Raw genomic sequence first — 22,605 nt, forward strand, 5'->3', positions numbered from 1 at the left:
GGAACAATGGATTCGTAGTACAACACGGATGGCAACGTTACCCGACACAGACATACAATAACGGTAACGGTAATCACAACGGCAATGGAGAAAGCCATAAATCCAAGGACGGATCTAAAAGAAATGGGCAAAAATTTAACAAAACAACTGCAACAGGCAAGTACCGTATGGCCATCCTGTACAATATGTACAGACACAAGCTACCAGCAATAATCAGCCGATCGATTGGAAAACACAAAACAATACCAGACAGCCGAATAATCCACAGACAGCGGAATTCGGCCAGCAAAGTGACGCACATATGCCGAATAAGATGCAAAAAGAAAGAGAATTTCAGTCGAGAGCCTCACAGGATACTAACTGGCGTAATCAAACACCAACAGTCCATATAGTAGAAGTTACGCCTAACCCAGAGACCGATGCCACCGTGATGCTGGAAAACTTGAACCGGTCACAGTATGCCCCCGTTCTGTGACCTGGGAGGAGAGTGGGAGCATCAGCTTGGTCGACATTTGCTTTATCAGATTCGATCATGGTAGTGACATGAGAGATGATTTGTATCAAGGTAATGAGGGTACACAGAAAAACTTGACAAAGGGTGAGGTACAAGCTACTATTAAAGTTAAAATATTTTACCTTTGTGTACCCAACATGCTTGACACAGGTGTTACGACTAATTTGAAGTCACAAATATTCTGTCAAGAACTGAAGAAACGTGGACATATAGCCACACTCCCACAGCAAAATTACAAGGTACAAACCGCCACTTGTCAGAAATCGGAAGGAGTCAAAATACAGGCCTTCATTCCCATCGAATCAGGACAATTTTCTGAATGATGCAATTTTTTGATAGTAGAGAAATTAATAGTTGATTGTTTAATCACTGTGGATAGATTTAGGACATACCAAATAGAAATTGATATAGGAAAGGGCCAATATCATTTCACTGTAAATAACCAATTATTTGCAATAGACCTAATCAGAGGAAGTACTAATAGTTGTAAAACTGAAATTACTCACAACTTCGAGGTTCAGTTGGTAAGTCCCATATTATGTTTGTCAACACATGCAATAACAAACAGTCTGCAGCAGAAGAGGTAAATGTCAACACAATAAAGACAAAGGTAAGTGAATCAAGGTGCTTGTCTCAAGAACAGCAAGCCGAACTCAAGCACTCCATCTTCAGGCCACAAGTGGCCATCGGGACCATCCGACCGCCGTGTCATCCTCAGTGAAGGATGCGTATATGAGGGACGTGTGGTCAGCACACCGCTCTCCTGGTTGTTATGATGGTTTTCTTTGACCGGAGCCGCTACTATTCGTTCGAGTAGCTCCTTAGTTGGCACCAATAGGCTGAGTGCACCCCAAAAATGGCAACAGCACATGGCAGCTGGATGGTCACCCATCCAAGTGCTGGCCATGCCTGACAGTGCTTAACTTCAGTGATCTCACGGGAACCAGTGTATCCACTGCGGCAAGGCTGTTGCCCAAGCCGAAATTAGGAAACTGATCTTTGCTTATATACATGTAATTGAAAAAAAAGGTATAATTAAGGATTTTGTGTACAAAATGGAAGTATATCATTACGAAATTTTTTGTTTTACTTCATACCTGATACCCTGGACAAAGAGGGAAGCAGTCAGAAAAGACATTAACAGGATGCTTGAATGGGCCATAATATAACCATCATTTTCTCCTTATTGTAGTCCTATTTTGGCCAGGAGGAAGCCAGATAGCAAGGTACGCTTGGTCCTCATTGCACATAACATTAATAAGGTTATTGTACCAGTCCAAACACGTCCAGGCAATTTAGAGGAACAGCTTATGAAATTTGATGATGCAAAATTTCTTACTATAATCGATCAGTGGTCCTCATATTGGCAAATAAAGCTACATGAAAAAGTCGGAAGTATACTGCCTTCATATGTGGAGGCAGAAGCTTCGAATTTCAAGTATTACCATTTGGATTGAACATAAGAGCAGGTGTATTTATCTCTTCACTGGACAAAGTGCTAGGGCCTGAACTTTTGAGTAAGGTAGCAGTATATGTGGACCACTCTATAGTCGCTACACCCACTTGGGTAGAACACTTAAGATCAACTGAACGAGTATTGAGCCGCTTTTCCTAATATGGTGTAACAGCAAATCTCAAGAAATCTAATTTCAGACAAGAAAGGCTAAAATTTTTAGGACACATGATCTCTTCGTTAGAAAAACTGCCAGAACCTAAAAAACTTGATACCATTAGGAACTGCCCTGTACTTCAAAGCAAGAGGCAGTTAAAAGGCATACTTAGGCCTAGTCCCATTTCTTAGGAAATTCATCCCTAAACAACTTACAAACAGTAATGCTTTAATCAATCTTCTCTGGAAAATAGTTTTTGGTTATGGGGCAAGCAATGTCAAACCGATTTCGAGAACATCAAGCAATCCTTATTAAATCCTAATATTTTATCTCAACCCGACATGAAGAAGGATTTTTCTTTATGCACAGACGCATCTTCTCAAGGTTTGGATGCATGCCTTTTCCAAATGGTAGAAGAAGAGGGAAATTTCAACCCTAAAGTAATTAGCTTCATCAGCCACACCTTATCCGAAGCTGAATGTTCATATTCATTTGCAGTACAGGGTTGGAGAGTTTGGCTGTAATTTGGTCCTTTAAAAAGTTTGAATATTTCTTTTGAGCTAAACACACAAAAATATATGTGACCATCAGCCCCTATCGTTCTTGTTAACTTGTAAATTACTACACCACTCCAAGAATTCACCATGGGACACAATGAGCATCTTTGGTCAGAATTTAAAGGTATTGTCCACCACACACTAGAGAAGTGTGTGCCTAGGAAAAATATAGGGGACAGAAAGGATCCACCTTGGTACAACAAACATTGCACAGTCGTTTTAAACGTAGTCACTGCCCTCCTGACAAACAGAAATTATGCGAAATGAAAGCAGCTGTCAAAAGGTCAATGAGAGATTCTTTTAATGAATTTGAAAGCAATATTTTATCTGTAGATTCTCAAAATAATCCCAAAACAATTTGGTTGTACATAAAATCGATGAACGCTACAAATAATTCAATACCTTATCTTTCTGACAGCATGGGTAATGCAATGAATGATGATAAACATAAGTCCGAAATTCTAAACCTAGCTTTCAAGAATTCGTTTACGGTAGAGGACTGCAGCACTATTCCCTCTTTCATTCATCGAACAAATGCAAGGATGAGATTTTCACTCTGCAGCGGAGTGTGTGCTGATATGAAACTTCCTGGCAGATTAAAACTGTGTGCCCGACCGAGACTCGAACTCGGGACCTTTGCCTTTCGCGGGTAAGTGCTCTACCAACTGAGCTACCGAAGCACGACTCACGTCCGGTACTCACAGCTTTACTTCTGCCAGTACCTCGTCTCCTACCTTCCAAACTTTACAGAAGCTTCTGTAAAGTTTGGAAGGTAGGAGACGAGGTACTGGCAGAAGTAAAGCTGTGAGTACCGGACGTGAGTCGTGCTTCGGTAGCTCAGTTGGTAGAGCACTTGCCCGCGAAAGGCAAAGGTCCCGAGTTCGAGTCTTGGTCGGGCACACAGTTTTAATCTGCCAGGAAGTTTCAAATGCAAGGATGGTTGACATAGTGTTTAGTGTATCTGGGATTGTAAAACAGTTAAGATCCTTGAACGCCAGGAAGGCATCTGACCCAGGCTGTATCCCTGCAAGGTTATATGTTGACTATGCTACAAATATAGCACCATTCTTATCCATCATCTATCAAAGAGCATTGGAACAGCAGAAAGTCCCACGGGACTGGAAGAAAGCCCAGGTCATAGCAATCTACAAAAAGGGTAAAAAATCGGATGCAAATAATTACTGGCCAATTTCACTGACACCTATTTATTTTAGAATCATGGAACATATTTTGTGTTCAGACATAATGACCTTTCTAGACTCTGAGAAGCTCATCTGCAGAAACCAGCATGGTTTTAGGAAACAGTGGTCATGCGACACACAGCCGGCTCTCTTTGTGCATGATATACAACAGGCTGTAGACACGAGCTCCCAGGTTGATGCCATATTTCTCGACTTTCGAAAGGTGTCCGACTCAGTTCCGCACTGTCGCTTGCTCTAAAAAGTGAGTGCTTACGGTCTATCTGATGACATAAGCGGTTGGACAGAAAGTTTTCTAACAGACAGGGAGCAGTATGTCGTCCTGAATGGGGTGACTTCAACAGAAACAAGCGTAACTTCAGGTGTGCCCTAGGGCAGCGTAATAGGTCCGCTGCTTTTTACGATTTACGTCAATGATCCGGTTGATGGTATTGACAGCGGCATTAGACTGTTTGCCAATGATGCTGTAGTCTACAGGAAAGTAATATCACACGAAAGTTGTGAACAAATCAACGAGGATTTGCAGAAAATAAATGCGTGGTGTAATGACTAGCAGTTATCTCTCAATGTTAATGAGTGTAACCTACTGTGTATAACAACGCGAAAATCCCCTTTAATGTATGAGTACAAAATAAATGCCCAGTTTTTGGAAGTGGTAACATCCGTCAAGTTTCTGGGTGTGACTATTCGAAATGATCTCAAATGGAATTATCAGACTGCACAAGTAATGGACAAGGATGGGTGAAAAAGCATAAGCACTCTTTGCTACTTGACATTTCCTCAAACGGTGTTGAATGGTCCCTAGTGGTTCCAGCCTGTACACAAAAGTAAAAATTGTGGTTGTGCTGCACTCCAAATGGGTCAGATCACGTTTCATGAGAATGGAGCCCTGCAATGTCCTTAGAGAAGAGTTGAAACGTCTGAGGGTCTCAGAGGTCGACAAGAACATCTTCCTGTTCCTCATCGCACTGCGAACTATCGTTTTAAACCGCGAGATGACTGGGAATCAACGCCCCAGGGAAAGAGGTGGTTTCATTGAGGTCCTTTAAGCCGTCCCTGAGATCTTTTCTCGTCGGTTCTGAATGGCAACGTGTCTGAAATGCTTTCCTATGTCACCCATAAGAAAACCGCGTGATTTCAAAGCTGGGTGTCATGGTTCTAACCTCCATCGCAAAGGCATAAAACAAAAAAAAGGTTGAAATTTGGGTAAGAGGGGCTGTGACGAACTTCCCATCGTTTGATACGTCCTCGGCGGCAAGGGGCAGAATTGTGGTTAACCCACCTTACACGTCGTATGAATTTCTGAGCTGTGCCCTTTTGTTCACATATCCCGACGCGTTGCTATTTGAAGCTTCGTCGAACCCAAGAGCAACGTCAGAGCCTGCCACACTTATGCATCATTACAGAGGTAGGTTGTATGCTCCTTTTAGCCAAATTTCAAACTTAAGCGTCGCAATGAGTGGGAATTACGGGACTATAAGAACTGCACAGGAAACATAATCGGACAGTTTCAGTAATACACAAAAATAAGCTTTCTGTTGTCACTTTTAACCGGCTTTTCTCCGGCAGTGAAGAACTGTCGGCGAAGTAGATTTTTAATTATCCCTCGTTCATATAACCGTCTTGCATATTGAACAATAGCATCGAGGCTACAAAAATTATCTGTGAACATGTATATCTACAGTCGCAAAATAGTATGCGGCGTCTTAATTGTGTTTGTCATCGAACTTGTTAATAACTTTTACAAAAATTCCCGAGATGAGTTGTTACAGCTGCTTGCCAAGTAGGCTTCACTGTGGTCCGTCTGATTCCCGAGAAACCTCTCCGTAACGTGACGTGTCCATGACGTTTCGTGACGGCGTATGTGAATACCACCCTTTGAACAAAGGAGGAGAATCTTTTGACGTGACGGACATGGCGGTGAGGTTCCGTCAAGTGTGAATCCACCTTTATATTGATGTTCCGTGCGAACTGCTGACGTTATTGCAGTCTGGGATTATTTGGTAATAGCTATGAGACTACGAACTATCGATAGTTTCTTCGACTTTCAACTCATATATTATCTATGGCTCACAAACCGCCAGTTTTGTTTGGGTGGTGTTTTGATTTGGTTGTATGTTTATCCAACCTAGTTTGCAGTCTGCAATAGTCAGTGGTACGAGGAGTGTGTGCCGTTGATAACAACTGTGACTGTTGCTTCAAGATTGTATACGACTTACAAACCACCAGTTTTGTGTGTGATGATTTAGTATCTAAAATGCTTGTCAACACGTAAAGTTTGTTTTTTGTAATCGTACAGAGTAATTTAAATGGATCCTCCACAATATCTAGACAGCCAAGCATTGTTGAAAGGAGAGTATGAGACACAATTTTTCGGATTTTCCTCGAGAGTTTTATTCGTGCACCGTAAGTTCACTTTGTTTTACATGTAGTTAGTATACAAAAGTGGCTTTAAATTCCGTGTTTTGGCTGTCGTTTTACAGTGGCAATTTATTTTTTATTTGCTATCGTAGGTTACCGTGTTTAGCCGACGATGTCACATTTCGCGACACTTAAGTGCAACAACTTACATTGAAAATGCTTTGGGTAGATCTTTAATACAGCGTATCTTGTAAACTGCATACTTTCGTAACACTTAAAAAATATCGTATTCGATGGATTTCCTATTTACCCCTGTTTCTTACAAAAACATTCAGTGATAAACCGCGTTAAAGATCACTGCAAAACATATTTTAAATGGTTTGTTGTGCTGAAGTATAGCGAAATGTGACGTTTTCGGTTGAACAGAGTACCATTATTAAGTTAAAAAGAAGTCTATCTTTTTTAATCGCCTTTTTGGAAACTAATCGAGTCAAAACACTGCTCTGAACGCTTGTTGATAAGTTTGACATTTCTAACACCGAAGTTCTTACTTCCTTTCAGCGGTGTATGTATTTTATGGTTTATGGGGAACAGTCGGCTGAAGATGTTGGAAAGAATAACATCCTGCGATACCGCAGAATGTGACTGAACTGATTGAAAGAAACCACCAAAATGTTCATAAGCTTGCCATATTTTGTAGCCTATATTACCCAATCCCCTCCCCCATGCATATCCCCCTCACCTCTTGCATTAGCCGCCCCCCCCCCCCATGCATATCCCCCTCACCTCTCGCATTAGCCCCCCGCCCCAAATTATTTGCTAGTCTCTCCTGAAAAGTTAACCAGGTTCTGTTAGGCTTGAGTGTCTGTTGTGTGAAACAATCCTGTTCTTATTCATTTTCTTTAATACTAAGTCACTGGATTTTCTCCCCATGTAGAGTGTCATATTTCATTCTTTGTTGCTTTCAGTATACTTCTAGGTTTTTCCAAGGGTCCAGGACTCAAAGTTGTATTTTAAATTACTAATAACAAATTATTTAAATATTTTTTCTTAAGTGTTATCAAGTTCATCACTTTTTGATAGAAATATTCTGTTTCTGTAGCCTTTTAGTAATTGCTATTATATTCTTTTTATATTCTTAACAGTCCTATTGGCGTAACATAATGAACTTAACTTTAGTCTAGTAAATAATGCAAACAATCATTAGGTATATTCTTTGAATTATGTCATCATAAGTAAATCGTGTCATCATGCAGTACGTAAATGGTGTCTAGGATGTTTTTATGTGTTGGCTTCAGTTGTAGATCTCAGTAGTATGTTCTGTTTGTAATTATTGTTTTTCTTGTTGATGGTGGCTTAGCTCATGTTCACTATACATATATACATCGAGGTGACAGGTCATGGAATACTTCATTTTGCCCGACATAGTTCAGCAACTTGACATGGTATGGGCTGAACAAGTTGTTGAAAGACCCCTGTGGAAATATTGAGCCATGCTACATCTATACCTGTCCATAACTGCGATAGTGTTGCCAGTGCAGCATTTTGTGAATGAACTAACCTCCTTAATTGTTCACATAAATGTTCGATGGAAGACATGTTGGGTAAAATGGGTGCCGAAATTACTGTCTCAAATTGACCAGAATTTTCTTCAAATCAATCATGAGCAGTCGTGGCCCGGTGATATGGCGCATTATCATCCATAAAAAATCCTTTGTTGTTAGGGAACGTGAAGTCCATGATGGGCTGCAGATGAACTCTAAGTAGCCGAACATAACCATTATCACTCAATGATCAGTTCAGTTGGACCAGAGGACCCAGTCTATTCCATATGAACACAGCATACAGCATTAAGGAACCACCAACAGAGTGCACAGTGGCTTGTTGACAACTTGGGTCTATAGCTATGTGGGGTCTGTGCCACACACGAACCCTACCATCTGCTCTTAGCAACTGAAATTGGGCCATGGTTTTCCAATCATCTAGGGTCCAACTGATATGGACACAAGCAAGAGAGCGGCGCTGCAGGTGATGTCAAGCTATTAATAAAAGCACTCGCATCGGCATATGCTGTCCACAGCTCATTAACAGCAAATCTCGCCGCTCTGTCCTAATGCATATGTTTCTCCTAAGTCCCACATTGCCTTTTGTTGTTGTTTCATGCATTAGTACTGACAACTCTATGCAAACACTACTGGTCTCAGTCATTAAATGAACGTTGTCGGCCACTGCATTGTCTGTGGTGAGAGCTAAGCCTTGAAATTTGGTACTGTCGGCACTCTCTTGACACTGTGTATCTCAGAATTTTTAATCCCTTAACAATTTCCAAACCGGAATGACCCATGTGTGTAGCTCCAACTACCATTCCGCATTCAAAGTCTGTTAATTTGTCATGCTGCCATAATCACATCGGAAACCCCCTCACATGAACTACCTGAGGGCAAGTGTCAGCTCTACCAGTGCACTACTATTTTATACCTTATGTACGCAGTACTACTGCCATCTATGTATGTGTGTTACTATCCCATCACTTTTGCAACCTCAGTGTAAATCTGGTGGAAATGCAATCTGTTTAGGGGAGTAGTGTTCTGCATTATATAGTAGCATGTCAAAGCTGACATCTGGTATCAGCAGATTCAGTTAACCCAACTAGTTTGTCACGACAACCTCCTGTGTGCATTACAGATCACAATTTACATTATAGAAATTAATATCAAAACAAAACAGAAATTGTCAATGTACTGTTCTATTTCTGTCTGTGCACCTATATGATTTCCAAAACTGGCATTTTCTGTGACCTGTCATAAGCCTTTGACTGTGTGAACCATAGCATTCTCTTAAGTAAATTAGAATATTATGGTGTCACTGGCAATGCTGTGAAATGGTTTGAGTCTTATCTATCCAACAGGAAACAAAGGGTGCCATAGCGAAATACCTGAGCAGTAAGCAGTCAGTTTTCATCTGACTGGGAATTAATTACATGTGGTGTTCCTCAAGTTTCCATATCAGATCAATTGCTTTTTCTTGTGTACAATAATGACCTCTCATTTGTTACATTGCCAGATGCTAAGGCGGTTTTTTGTTTTTTTTTTGCAGATGATACAAACATTGTAATGAGTAGCAAGTCAAGTACAGATTTAGAAACAGCTGCTAATCAAATTTTCACTGTCATTAAAAAGTGGTTTATAGCTAATTCACTGTCATTAAACTTCGAGAAGACACACTAAATGCAGTTCAGAACCTATAAGAGATTTCCTTCCAGCATGAGTATAACATATGAAGACATGCAGATCGAAGAGGTTGACAGTGTTAAATTTCTGGGATTACAACTCGAAAATAAATTCATTTGGGAAGGGTGTGCCACAGAATTGCTCAAGCGCCTAAACAAGTCTGTATTTGCCATGAGAATTGCGTCAGATGTAGGAGATATAAATATTTAAAAAATGCCTTTTTGCTTACTTTCATTCTATTATGTCATAGGGGTCATATTCTGGGGCAACTCATGAAACCAAGCAAAAGCTTTTAGGATGCAAAAGCGTGTGATAAGAATCATTTGTGGCGTAAATTCAAGAACATCATGTAGAAACCTGTTCAAGGAACATTGTATTCTAACCACTGCTTCTCAGTACATTTATTCCTTAATGAAATTTGTTGCAAGTAATACGTCTCTGTTTCCAATCAATAGCTCAATACTAGGAGTAAGAACAATCTACATAAAGACCTAAAATCATTTAACTTGGTCCAAAAAGGGGTGCAATATTCAGGAACACACGTTTTCAATAAATTGTCAGCAACCATTAAAAAAATTGGTTTCAGATAAAGCATAGTTTAAACAGTTTGAAGTTCCAGTTTACTGCACTGTATTAACCTATTTCGACTGTCTCCTAACAAATAATCAGGGTAGTAAGTATTATATTCAAATGTTTTAGGTCTTTACGTTACACTTCCTGACATGTTCCACACTCACGAGAATCATCTCATTTTTTGGGTCTATGGAACGGAAAAAAAGACCATATCATCTTAACTACAGGTCAAAGCTTATGTCAGTTTTTTTTAAATGTCAGCTTTGTCTTGTGACTAAGGTGATATGGTGTTGGAAATAGTGTATGTCCATAAATAGAAAGATAACTGTCTATTTATATTTACTTTGTATCAATATTAATTTTTATGGTGTAAGTTGTGGTTACAGATTGAAGATCTGTAATGTAGCCCGAGTTCTAGGTACGTTGTGAGTTGGTGAAGCCAGTGTATGTGTCAAGACATGCTTTTTTTAATACCAGTATACATTGCATATTTCGTAGCAACATGCTCGTTAAAAATCCACTGTGATCTGTTGTTTTAAAGTTTTAATTTATTTGAAAATGTTACTAACAAGAAAACTCATGGTGCAAAGTTCATCTGCATCCTTGGAGGTCAGCTGGTTTGTCAGATTTTATTTTGCTAAAATTTGCCCGATGTAGTTGACTTCAGTTAGTGGTCATTTCATCACCATGTTGATGACATCACTCGATTGGTGCGGTATCACGTATACTAATCCCCATTTTCAAGTACTACTTCACTTTGATTTTATTTCTGACATTTGGGCTATAATTTATCTATGACCATTATAGTTTTATTTGTGTTTAGCTCAAGTCTGATTAGGCTATCTGTCAAAGTTCTTAATGTATAATTAATTTCAGAATCGGGTAATAAAATGTTACTAGCAAATGAATACAATGGATTCAGCTACCTCTTTCATGGCTTTTCTTGGCTAAACCGGGACTGTAAAATGAATGGAAAATTTAATAAACTCAATCTGCTGTCGTATTGATGACATTTTTACTTCACCACTGGACATTACAAAGCATAGCTTCAGCATCATGGCTTTAGTTGTGCAAGAACCTGTGCACCAGATACAGATATTTCCGAATTTTGTGGATTTCTCTTGTATATGACATTGTAACATGAAGTAATTTCCACATGTTTACATGTACATATGGGTATTACTTCATTGCGCCTGTATGCAACGGAAATCGGCAAAATTCACAGTTAAACATTTCTTGCATGTTGACTGCTGTGAAGGTTCCCTTGTAACAAATCTGCTGATAATGAAACAGTACTTCAGGTTGTACACTGTCAAAGTAAAAAATTGCATCAATAAGATACTGGCTGGATTTCTTTACAAGTTTTCCATTGATTTTTATCTTTTTCAATATGTTGTTTATTGTTGTTCTTGTGTACTGTAGACTTGAACAAGGAGAGAGCAGGTACCTTTCACATATTTTCTTACTCTCATGTTTCTAGTAGTAATATAATCTATTTTTCTGTGAGATTTTCCCATAAAATCTTATTCCAGCTCTGTTCATTTGTTTGTGACTGTAATAAAGCACATGGTAGATATTGCACTTAAATTGTGCCATTTCTCTTTTAATGCATGCTGGTATGCACATGAAATGGATGAAAATATGTTTTGTAGCACTCTGTCAGTGATAACTGTAAACCAATATCTGATGCTGAAATGGTCAGTGACCTTATGATCAACTCAAAGAAGGGACACCGTTGACTGCTTTCAATGCGTGTGCTCTAATGTGACATCATCCCTTCTGGCACTGAGTGCTGTCATTCACAGCGCCAGGTTGGTAGTTTTCTTCGAAACTGCATGTAAAGAAATGTACAAGTGTATAGTAGGAGAGATTTTTGAGAAATATTTAATGTATAGGTTCCCTGACCCAATGCTAAAGCACACCAGCTGACAATTCATCGGTTCTGGTTCGATTGCTTGTGCTACTGCAACTTTTTTTCCATTTCTTTTTATTCCTCACAATGGTAAACATTTGATTATAAAATTTAAATATATTTAAACATTTCAGTTTATATACGTAAAATTAACATATTCAGTTAAGAGTACTACCCTCCAAGTCAAAACACTACAGATGATGGCATAAAAAAAAGTCTGATATATGAGGACATTCAAAGCATTGTGGATATAATAAGCATACAAACAATATACTTGATCTCACTGCATTAGGTAAAGCTAAGGTCTCAAAAATATTAAGTCTGCCTATCACGACGGCACAGTGAAACACAATCTGTTTATTTTTGTAATATTGCAGCACATGGTTAAAATTTTGCATGAGCCAACACTGGTAGTAATAAACATATATTGAGGCCTATAGAATTTTACACTATTCCTGTCTGATAATTAGGTAAGGTACGGAGGTAACATGTACCACAGTTAAAACCTCTTAAAAGTCATAGCATGGAATCAAAATAGGACTGGATATGTTCCTACTGAATCTCCTCCCAGCTGGATTCTGCACAACAGCCCAAGGACTGTCAACAGTGGTTAATGGAGAACTGTGAGGAAAAAGTTGGTGATAACCCCTATCTTGGACATTTTATACATGTTAGACAAAATGGGATGTGAAGGAAGTAGATTCAGCTGCTATCCTTCCAAGAAGGCTCACACTTTCATCGCACATGTAGGTTCGTATTATTCTGCTGAAATGTGATGTACAGTCGGCTGAAGGAGGGCAGTAACCTCAGACTCTAAACCTTCCTGGATGCAGCAGTTGGTGGTAACACATTAGAGACGGTGCCAGTGTCTCACTCGTGTGCTGTCATAGACAGTGTCCGAGTGAGACTCAGGTTCTGTCTCAAACAGGTTTTCATTATTACAGAACGAATCACTTACAAGAACAGAATCACTTTCATCATTATTATTGGAGTCGCTTGAAAACACTGCCATTTTACATTTCTTTGCAGCTCTAGTGAGGTGACCGTCACTGGTAATTGTCGTCAAAAAACTCCTAAAGTATTTCACGTTTGTTCATTTCTTGAATAGCACTTTCTCTGAAAGCAGGAGGAATGTCGAGACTAAAGGGTACTGTTTGACATATCAAAATGCTAAGTAAGCAAAAAGTACATGAAGGCAATAAAGTTTAATACATTGACTTCTGATGTAAATACTTAAATAGATAAAGTGGTTAAAATATCACAGCAGGTGGCATCTACAGATGGCGTATAGAAAACTCGAGTAAACTCAGAACCTGTCCACAGTGTGTTAAGATCCCCCTTCATATGCAAATGTGAAGAATGTGCATAGTATCCAGTGGCACTCCAAACCACCTCACTCGATGTAATCGTTATGTCATTTGAACCCATTGCTTTTACACATCACCTTCGTTGAAGCATGCTATGTATGTATCTCAGATCAAATTTGCAAATTATTTTTAATTTTCTGATATTGCACCCATTGATGCCTGCAAGGCGCATCGACATGTGCTTTCACGTTGTCATTTTGTTTAATGATTCTTCCTTGACTTGACTTTGCATATTGTGACTGTTTCAGTTGCACAGGAAAGTGTTGTTGAGGCTACATCAACATTTTGATTAATTTGACCCATTCTCTCTGGTTGTTGAAATTTACACGAAACCTTGTGTATTTACAGAATATTAACAACCAAAGTCTGTTTGCATACAACTATATCACCTGATTCTTCTTTTTTTTAATACAATCCTTTGATGCACATAGTATTGCATGACATATTTCCGTAGCTTTGTCTCCAGTACTTTGATCTGCAAGAATGGCCAGCCATAGAAAGAATTGCCAGTAACCAGATATTGTAGCATAATAGATAGGTGCTGGTTTGGAATTGTGTCTCATTGGAATATTTGGCTTTTTGGTCATGGTTACAGCCATTTTGTATAAAGTATCAAATATTGGGCCATTAACATGTAAAATGCTATGATTTTTTTCTGTTCAACCTCAGTTCTCTCAAGTTTCATTAGTGAATCTTTGATGCTCCTTGTATCAATTTTTTGTCCATGAATCCTTCCCCTTCCCAGCAAAATAGACTAGTTAGCAAGGCAACAATGTCTTTACCACAAACATTCTGAACTATAATTGTACATTTTATTGAACAGTCTAAGGAGCACTTCAGTAATATTACACAATATTATTGACTGCTTGGGGGCCACTTTAAACTAATCTATCTTTTCATTTTGATGGTAGTAATAAAACTAAAATGGCAGTAACAATAATTTTCTTTGCTTAGTGGCTGCCTTTTTGTAGTGCGTTGTGATCTCTTGTTGTCGTGGTCTGCTTTTAGCTGTTTGGGTTAGTGCCATCATTTTTATTATTATAGTATTCTCCTTTTCAGGAAATAAATTGGGGCTGTGCTTGTTGTTTGGAACCAAAGGGCAATTGTCTAGCACTGAGAAACAGCTAGCACCGATGTCTGCCATGGTCAGTAGGATTAAGGCTAGTGCCTAGAACTGCAGGTACATTTAGTGCAAGGTTTGGTGCTTCTGGAATCCATTAGGAATCCTGATGTTGCTGCACTTATTGATGTGCAAGATCTGGCTGGATCTTCATTATTCATGTCAAAGATAAATGATGGACAATGGTGGGTTTGCATGTCACTGGGCAGAAGGCAAATGTGAGTACTGGCCACATGGCTGTCCCCTTATTCTTTAATGACAGATGAAAGGTGCTGCCCATTGTTTGTATCACATGAACCAGCACATGAAGCCTTTTTTTCTTGGGCCTGTGGCCGATTGTCCTGCTATGTCATGATAAATACAGAGAATGGTTATGTTTGTCACTGGTGGCTCCAAGATTTGGTGGGTAATGGGGTCCCTCAGAAAAGAACTGGCAGATAGGGGGGAAAGGAAGTAAAGTGTGCATTCAGTATGATTGTCTCTGTTCCTTTAGATGGCTGAATGAAGTGATAACAGCTTGCCTCACAGATTTGATGGCTTAACTCACTGTCCATGGCATTGTATCCAAAACCAACTGCAGTCTTCTGGTTTGGAACTGAATGGAGCATTTAACAAAGATAGTCCTGCTCAGACAATACTTAGATCTTGGATTGGATTTCTTTACCTCCATTGCTTATAGCAAGAGCCTACTCAGTTAGATGAGTACATTTGATGTTCAACCCCACTCCCTCCCCCCACAAATGCATTACATGCAATGATCATAGAAAGTAGATTAGCCACATTGATGTCAGAGAACATGCATCATCATAGAACAGATCAGTGAGGTCACTATCTTAGATTACCCAGTAACTAACAGTCCTGGATTTTTGATTGTAAGACTAAAGTCCATGTAGAATCAGTGATTACATAAGTTAAAATAAATGCTAAAAAAGGTTGTACAACATTTTTGCTTATTAGGTGTGGCAGGAAAAAGATTGCAGATTATCTGAGCAATTGAAATACTGAATTACAGGCACTTTATTGTGAATAGCAGAGTAATCACATAGATGTAGATGTAGGAATGAAGGAGGCGGCTCACCTAAAGACAGAAGCACTGCGTCATCGTCAGATGCACACAGGATAGGTATAGAGCTTTACTTTACTAGCTTTCCAAATGGAATTCCTTTCTCAAGCTGTAGGAGAAACACGCGTGCGTGCACGCATGCACGCCCAGACACGGGCGCCTGTCTCCCTACATTGTGCTGATTTGACTGCCAGCTCTTTCCTGGCGCCTGGTGAGTGTACTGGGATGAGGTGTGGGTGCTGTGTGGGGCAGGGTAAGGGATGGAGAGAGGCAGGAGTCGGGGGGGGGGGGGGGGGGGGTTGCAGGGAAGTGACTCTTGGGAGAGCGGGGAGTCATCCATGGGCTAGCTAGGGATGCAGGTAGAGGAGGCATGTGGCAGACGGCTGAGCACCCGATTTCACAGACTAGGGCATGAGATGGCAGCACACTACTATCTGACACGCATTGGGCACCGGTAATGGGAAAGTGGTGGTGTGTGTGCGCACACACACACACACACACACACACACACACATACTCTATTTGGTGGGGTAGGGGGACAGCAAGTTCCCTTAGGTTCAGGCTAGGAAGGTTATGGGAGCGAAGCATGTGCTGCAAAGATAGCTCCCATTTGTGCAGCTCAGAAAAGCTGGTGGTGGTGGTGGGGAGGATTCAGATGGCATGGGTTGTGAAGCAGCCTTTGGATTCTCACATGTTGTATTCTGCTTCATGTTGTGCCACTGGGTGGTCCACCTTGTTTTGGCAACAGTTTGACAATGACCATTCATTCTGGTTGACAGCTGGTTGGTTATCATACCAACGTAAAATGCTGTGCAGTGGTTGTAGCAGAGCTGGTATACAATATGGTTGCTTTCACAGATGGAATGGCCCCTGATGGGGTAGGGTAAGCCTGTGACAGAACTGGAGTAGGAGATGGTGGATAGGACAGGTCTTGCAGCTGGGTCTTCCACAGGGGAATGATCTCTGTGGCAGGAGATATGGGGTGGGAGTGGCATAGTGATGGACTATGTTGTTGAGGATGGGTGGGCCACGTAATACCACTTTGGGAGGGGATGGAAGTATCTTGGGTAAGATATCTCTCATTTCAGAGCATGGTGATGGATAATCGAAGTCCTGACGTAGGATGTGGTTCAGTTGTTCCAGTCCCAGGTGGTACTGGGTGCCAAGGAGGGCACTTCTTTGTGGTTGGTTCTTAGAATGGATGTGAGGATCAGATGTGTGTGTGGATAGGGCATGGGAGATCGGTTGTATTTGTGAGGCCTTCAGCATACTGGATGAGAGAGTTCTCATTGCTGCAGATGCGTCTGCCATGGCTGACCGGGCTGCATGGTGGGAGGGATTTTTTGGTGTGGAAGGGATGTCACCTGTCAAAGTGCAGGTACTGTTGGTGATTGGTGGGTTTGATGTGGACTGAGGTGTGGATGGAGCCATCTGGAGGAGGAGATGGGCATCTAGGAAGGTGGCACGATGGGTGGAGGAGGACCAGGTTAAGTGGATGGGAGAGAAGGTGTTGAGACTGTGGAGGAATGAGGCTAAGGTGTCCTGGCCATGGGTCCAGATTATAAAGATGTCATCAATAAACCTGAACCAGACCAAGGGTTTGGACTTCTGGGAAGCTAGGAATGTTTCCTGTAAGTGGCGCATGAAGAGGTTGGACTGGAGGGTGGAATGTGGGTGCACATGGCTGTGCCACGAATTTGATTGTATACCTTTCCTTCGAAGGGAAGTAGTTATGGGTTAGGATGTAGTTGGTTAGCTGTATGAGGAATTAAGTGGTGGGCTTGTAATCTGCAGGGTGTTAGGGGAAGTACTGTACAATTGCTGCAAGGCCATGGACATAAGGGTTGTTGGTGTATAAGAAGGCTGCATCTACAGTGACGAGTAGGGATCCGTGAGGTAAGGGTGTGGGGGTAGGAGAGAGCCATTGCAGGAAGTGGTTGGTATCTTTAATGTGGGAGGCTAGGTTATGGACAATTGATTGAACAGCTGAGATACTTTCGGTGGGGGCACTGTAACCAGCCACATTGGGGTGCCCAGGATTGCGAAAGGATCAATAAGGCTCAGTTTAAAATTTTGTTTTTTTATCTTCTTGCCTATTCTATATAGGTGACCATAGAATTATACTCACTGATTCGTGAAAGTATCTTTTTTTCCCTTTAAGGGGAACCGAAACGATCCATCTCCTCCATGTTAATTTTAGCAGATAGAAGGAACATTTTTTCTAAAACCATTTAACATATTGCTGTGAAATTTGGGCTACTTGTTCAGTGAATATTTCTCTACAAAGTTATAGTGCCAGGTTAAGAAATAATAATTGGTTTTTGTTTTTCAATTTTTTTAAACATGCTTTTTTTTCCTCTAAAATTTTGCACTTTTTCTTCTATAACTCTGGAATTATACAATTTTTTTTTTTTACAATTTGTTATAAAAATGAAGGAAAAGAAGTAAACAATATTGTGTATAAATTTCATTGATATACTAGTAGCAGTTTTTGAGAAAATGTTCCTCAAAGATGAAAATTTTAAAGTTGCAGGAAATGGCTTGCAAAGTTTTTTAATACATTTCTGCCCCATATGATGGATTATCAGAATCCTCTTCTTTCTCCAGTGTTAGTTTCCTTTTCACTGGTCTTTTCTTCTCTTTTGCTGCACGTTGTAAGCTTTTGTCTCTTCTTCCTGCACCTCTCAGTCTTTCTTCATCAACTAGGCACATTGTGGAAATGGTGTTGTGTCCTGGTTGGGAACCTAAATGTTTCAGCACATCACATTTTATAATGTTTCCAGCATTGTATGTTGCCACTACACCATACAGTCCAAAATGCAATGTTTTTTATCTGTACTAACACTGTTTTTGGGAATCCTAATCCAAATTAAATTATTTACACTTTCATTTGGATTTTGTGTTTTCCCATGTAAACACTTTTCCAATTAACTTGGCTGTGATAAATCTCTGAATATGGGCTTAATTACATCAATTACAGCATTTGGCAAACTGTTTTTTATGGGCATATTCTTTTCCTGGTTGGTACTTACACCATGAGTCATCATCTGTGGGGCACAGTGCATGTTGTGGGTGCTCATTTGTTGATGCAGTAGGAAAAAATAATGCTCATACTGCTCTCCTCATATGCTCAATGCTTCTTGTATTTTGCCTAATTGCACACCCATAATATCTCTGCAATCTATCAATTGCTTCATCTGTCAATCTTCCTCTTCCTCCAAGGGTATTACCATCACTAAGCTTCTGGGATCCTAATGTCTGCTTTAGTTTGTGCAAGCAAGCCCCCATGCACTTCTGCACATGTCCAATGCACTCCTGTTTTTTAATGTGAATTTCATTGCCATAAGGTTCGAGTTCCTCTACAGCTTTATTTCCCTTAGAATCACCATCTCCTAGATAGTTAGTGTATCATACATTGTACCACTCCTGTGATCTGGAAAAAATTCCTTTCACTCCCTCTACTTCCCTCTACTTCCATCGCTCCACTTGTGACGTGAAAATTTGCTTCACAACTTTCTTCAGCAGAAGATCTCACCAATTCATTATAAAATCCAAAATTGTTTGGTGGTTTTGGCAAGTTCATAATTCCACATAACATTGCCCATGCAGCACTGCCCTTGCCAATGCAACGCAAGCCATACACTGCCTAACATTTATATCATACACCTTCTTTCCACTATTACCACTACGAGGAGTACTGTTAGAATTAGAAAACGAAACTTCTGCAGCACATTTGTTACACTTCAATAACATTTTACTTGCTAAACCAATGTGTGAAGTTATTTTCAATTCCAGTCCTCTTTTTTTGCAAACTTGGCATAATATGCTATGTTTCAAAATATTAGACAGCAAGGAAATGTTAATTATTTCATTCACATCATTACTGTCACTTTCACAGTTTTCAAATTTTTCTTTGCTGTCACAAAGTTTCTTGCTGGAAGAAGTTCTATCATATTCATTTGGAGTAGTTGATGAAGCAGTCTGAGCAGCATCTCCCTACGAAACAACTAAAGATTTCTTCTTCCACTCATTATGCCTATTCTTAAACACTCGATTGCTGAAATGGGGTAATTTGATATCCACAAACCAAATACCTAAAACAGGTACGTGCAAAATTCGTCAAATATGCAAAATTGAACAGCTAAACAACACAAAGCAAACTCCACAGTCAACACACATGGTATAGCGTTTATGTTTACTGATATGAATGTCACAGAGATAAAGCCATACAATGTTGGAAAACAAAACACTGTCTAATTCCACAAAGAGACCCTGCTTGCAGCCAGCGAGCAGTGCCATCAGAGGTGACGCACCAAATTCGCTACAACCGTTTACGCGGCACGTCCACTTTGCAATGATAAAAAACACAGTTAGAAGGGTGAAACTTGATTTGTTTTATTCAGAAACCACCAAATAATTTTATAACGAAAATGAAACAAAAAACGTTAATTTTGTCATTTTCCTCGTTCCGGCTCCCCTTAACTTGGGACCTCCTGATTTCAATTTGTTACAAAATTACAAAAAAAAATTTTTGGTTATTTGTTAGGGCTTATTCTGAGAGTAAAAATTTCAATCAGAAATTGTATGGATTCTGCAAACAAAGCTCTTGAAAAATTCAATTCTCCCTTGATGAAAGCTCTATAGCTTCTAGTCAGGTGGCAGTGTTAAATAAAGATATTTGAACACTATGATCCAGCTGGAAATGTGAGAGCTTTTCATCAGTTGTATACGTTGGAAGAGTCTGTTCACACATCAGCAAATAGAATTTGGCACACCATTTTTAATAAATGTAAAAGTAACTTCTGGAGCACCCTAAGGTGTGTATGAAGCTTCATGGTGATACTGTTGGATATAAAAAAAAAGATCCGACAACAGTTCATGTAGTTTAATGCAGGAAGATATGCTGAGGACTGGACACAAATATTGGAAGCTGAACTCAATGTAAAGAATGTAGGGTACTGCACATGCGTACCCCATTACTGCTTGGTATAAATCACCATAAACAGCACAAATGAAAACTTCTAGGAAGGTCTGTCTGCAATGGCCTAAAGTGTAACAACAATGGAAAACAAATTGTAGACAAAGCAGATGTTATTCCTGGGAAGATATGTAAATGGAACTCATTCAAGAAAAAAATGGCTTACAAAAGACTTAACCAATTTGTGACTGTTACTTGTCAGTCTCAGACACTACTACCTGGGATTAATAGAGGAGATGAATTGCAGAGGCCGGCTGGTGTGGCCGAGCGGTTCTAGGCGCTTCAGTCTGGAACCACGCAACCGCTATGGTTGCAGGTTCGAATCCTGCCTCGGGCATGGATGTGTGTGATGTCCTTAGGTTAGTTAGGTTTAAGTAGTTCTAAGTTCTAGGGGACTGATGACCTCAGATGTTAAGTCTCATAGTGCTCAGAGCCATTTGAACCATTTGAATTGCAGAGTTTTTTGGAAATGCTCATCAAACTCCAATGGCAGACATTACAAGAGAGTTGTGTATGATAAAGAGGTGTACTGCTAAATTTCTAAGTACATTAATGCAATATATTACTTCCTCCTACATACATCTCGCAAAATGTCTGTAATGGGAAAATCAGAAAAAGCTGTGCTCATATTTAGGCTTACTTACAGTCTTCCTTTCCATGACTGGAGCAGGAAAGAGGTGTTAAAAATACATTCCACAACATTCTGTAAAGTAGCTTGTAAAATATAGATGTAACCAAACCTTTCCGTTTCTTAATTAATGTGATTGGTTGATATGGGGGAGAGGACGAAACAGCGAGGTAATTGCTTCCTTCATTAATCTGAGAATATGCTTTTCTTTAATAGCACTGTTTTTGCTAAGATGTTAAAATTGTCAAGAAATGTTTACATTCTTGTGTGTCATGAATATGGTACAATTTGTAATGTGTTTCATGGTTTTGCAATTTCAGTGAAGGACTGCATAAATGATATTTTTAGTAGTCATGCAACAAGTTTACAAGATTCCTTGATAAAGAAACGGGGATGTGATGAAAATGAAGCTAAATCTGCAACAGACATGTTGATCCGTAAGTGTGAATGTGCTCTTCAAGCACATAGTGATGATTTGCAGGTGTGTTCTATTTCTAATTTTCTTTATAAAATGACTTTTTAATTAGGTAAACAAAAAAGGAAAAACTAGTCATTATCTAATAATATAAAATACTGGGAATATGTGCTTTAGGATGTAACATAAAAAGATGAAAGAAATATAATTAATGCATTTTTTACTGTGGATTATTGTTGTAAGGAAGAGTTAAGAAAATAACTTACCTGCTCAACTAATTTCTGTACGTATTCTTAAACCATTATACTACTTATCACAAGAGTTTCCAAAAGAGTTTTTGAGGTATTGAATTAGTATTACTCAAGAATGCGTGATCTGTTAGTGCAGTTCATTACTTCCTTGTGGCAGTTTATGAGTCCAATATGGAATCTCCTGAGTACCATTAGGGTTAAAGCTCACAAGGCAATGAGGCTGCAGTAGCCTAGCTGAGTTAACCAGAATGAACAGACAGCTAACGGTCAGTCATCCCCAATGAGCCGAGAGAAATGGATGTAGAGGGTGTTGTAATTGTTTACCTTTTGTCTCATAATAAACCCAAAACCACATTATTCAGGCTCACTTTAATGTAATTATAAAAACTATTTTTCTGTCATTTTACTTTCTTTATTTGACGCAGATGATATCTACACATACATAGATGAGCAAGCATATGGCATACATAGATGGGCAAGCATATGGAATGTGTAGTGACTAATCTATTTTTAAGCATTCAGTTTTGCATGAAAAACTCGCCAATTAAAATTTACTAGTATCGGAGAAAAGCTCAATATCAAACAATGGAGTACCAATGCCATACACCATCATCTGTGGCGAGGCAGTTGATATAATTGAAAATTTAATGCATTCATATTTTTAATACCAACTGTCTCAGTAGAATGCACAGTTATCGTTCTGGTAAATAAATTAAGAATATTTCATCGACTAGTGGATGTTCGAGAAGGATTTACGTAATTATGTGTGAGAAAGAGGTGACTGTAAATTTGAAGACACATTGTACTTCCCTCCAGAAGTGGAAATT

The 22,605-nt window shown here is 39.5% G+C and overlaps 1 protein-coding gene and 1 pseudogene across 1 annotated transcript in view; one reads left to right on the plus strand and one right to left on the minus strand.

Moving 5' to 3' along the window:
* Nucleotides 1–1,371: 1,371 nt before the first annotated feature.
* LOC126459253 (5S ribosomal RNA) lies at nucleotides 1,372–1,488 on the minus strand (annotated as a pseudogene).
* A 4,441-nt stretch (nucleotides 1,489–5,929) lies between these two features.
* Nucleotides 5,930–22,605, plus strand: part of LOC126457102 (protein MIS12 homolog) — a 40,463-nt gene continuing 23,787 nt past the window's right edge. Inside the window, exons 1-2 of the mRNA XM_050093139.1 lie at nucleotides 5,930–6,286; nucleotides 21,433–21,593. Coding sequence (XP_049949096.1) covers nucleotides 6,190–6,286; nucleotides 21,433–21,593 — 258 coding nt within the window. The 5' untranslated portion in view covers nucleotides 5,930–6,189. The remainder of the gene's footprint in view (nucleotides 6,287–21,432; nucleotides 21,594–22,605) is intronic.

This window comes from Schistocerca serialis, chromosome 2 (genome assembly GCF_023864345.2).
Source record: "Schistocerca serialis cubense isolate TAMUIC-IGC-003099 chromosome 2, iqSchSeri2.2, whole genome shotgun sequence".
NCBI classification, from domain to species: domain Eukaryota; kingdom Metazoa; phylum Arthropoda; class Insecta; order Orthoptera; family Acrididae; genus Schistocerca; species Schistocerca serialis.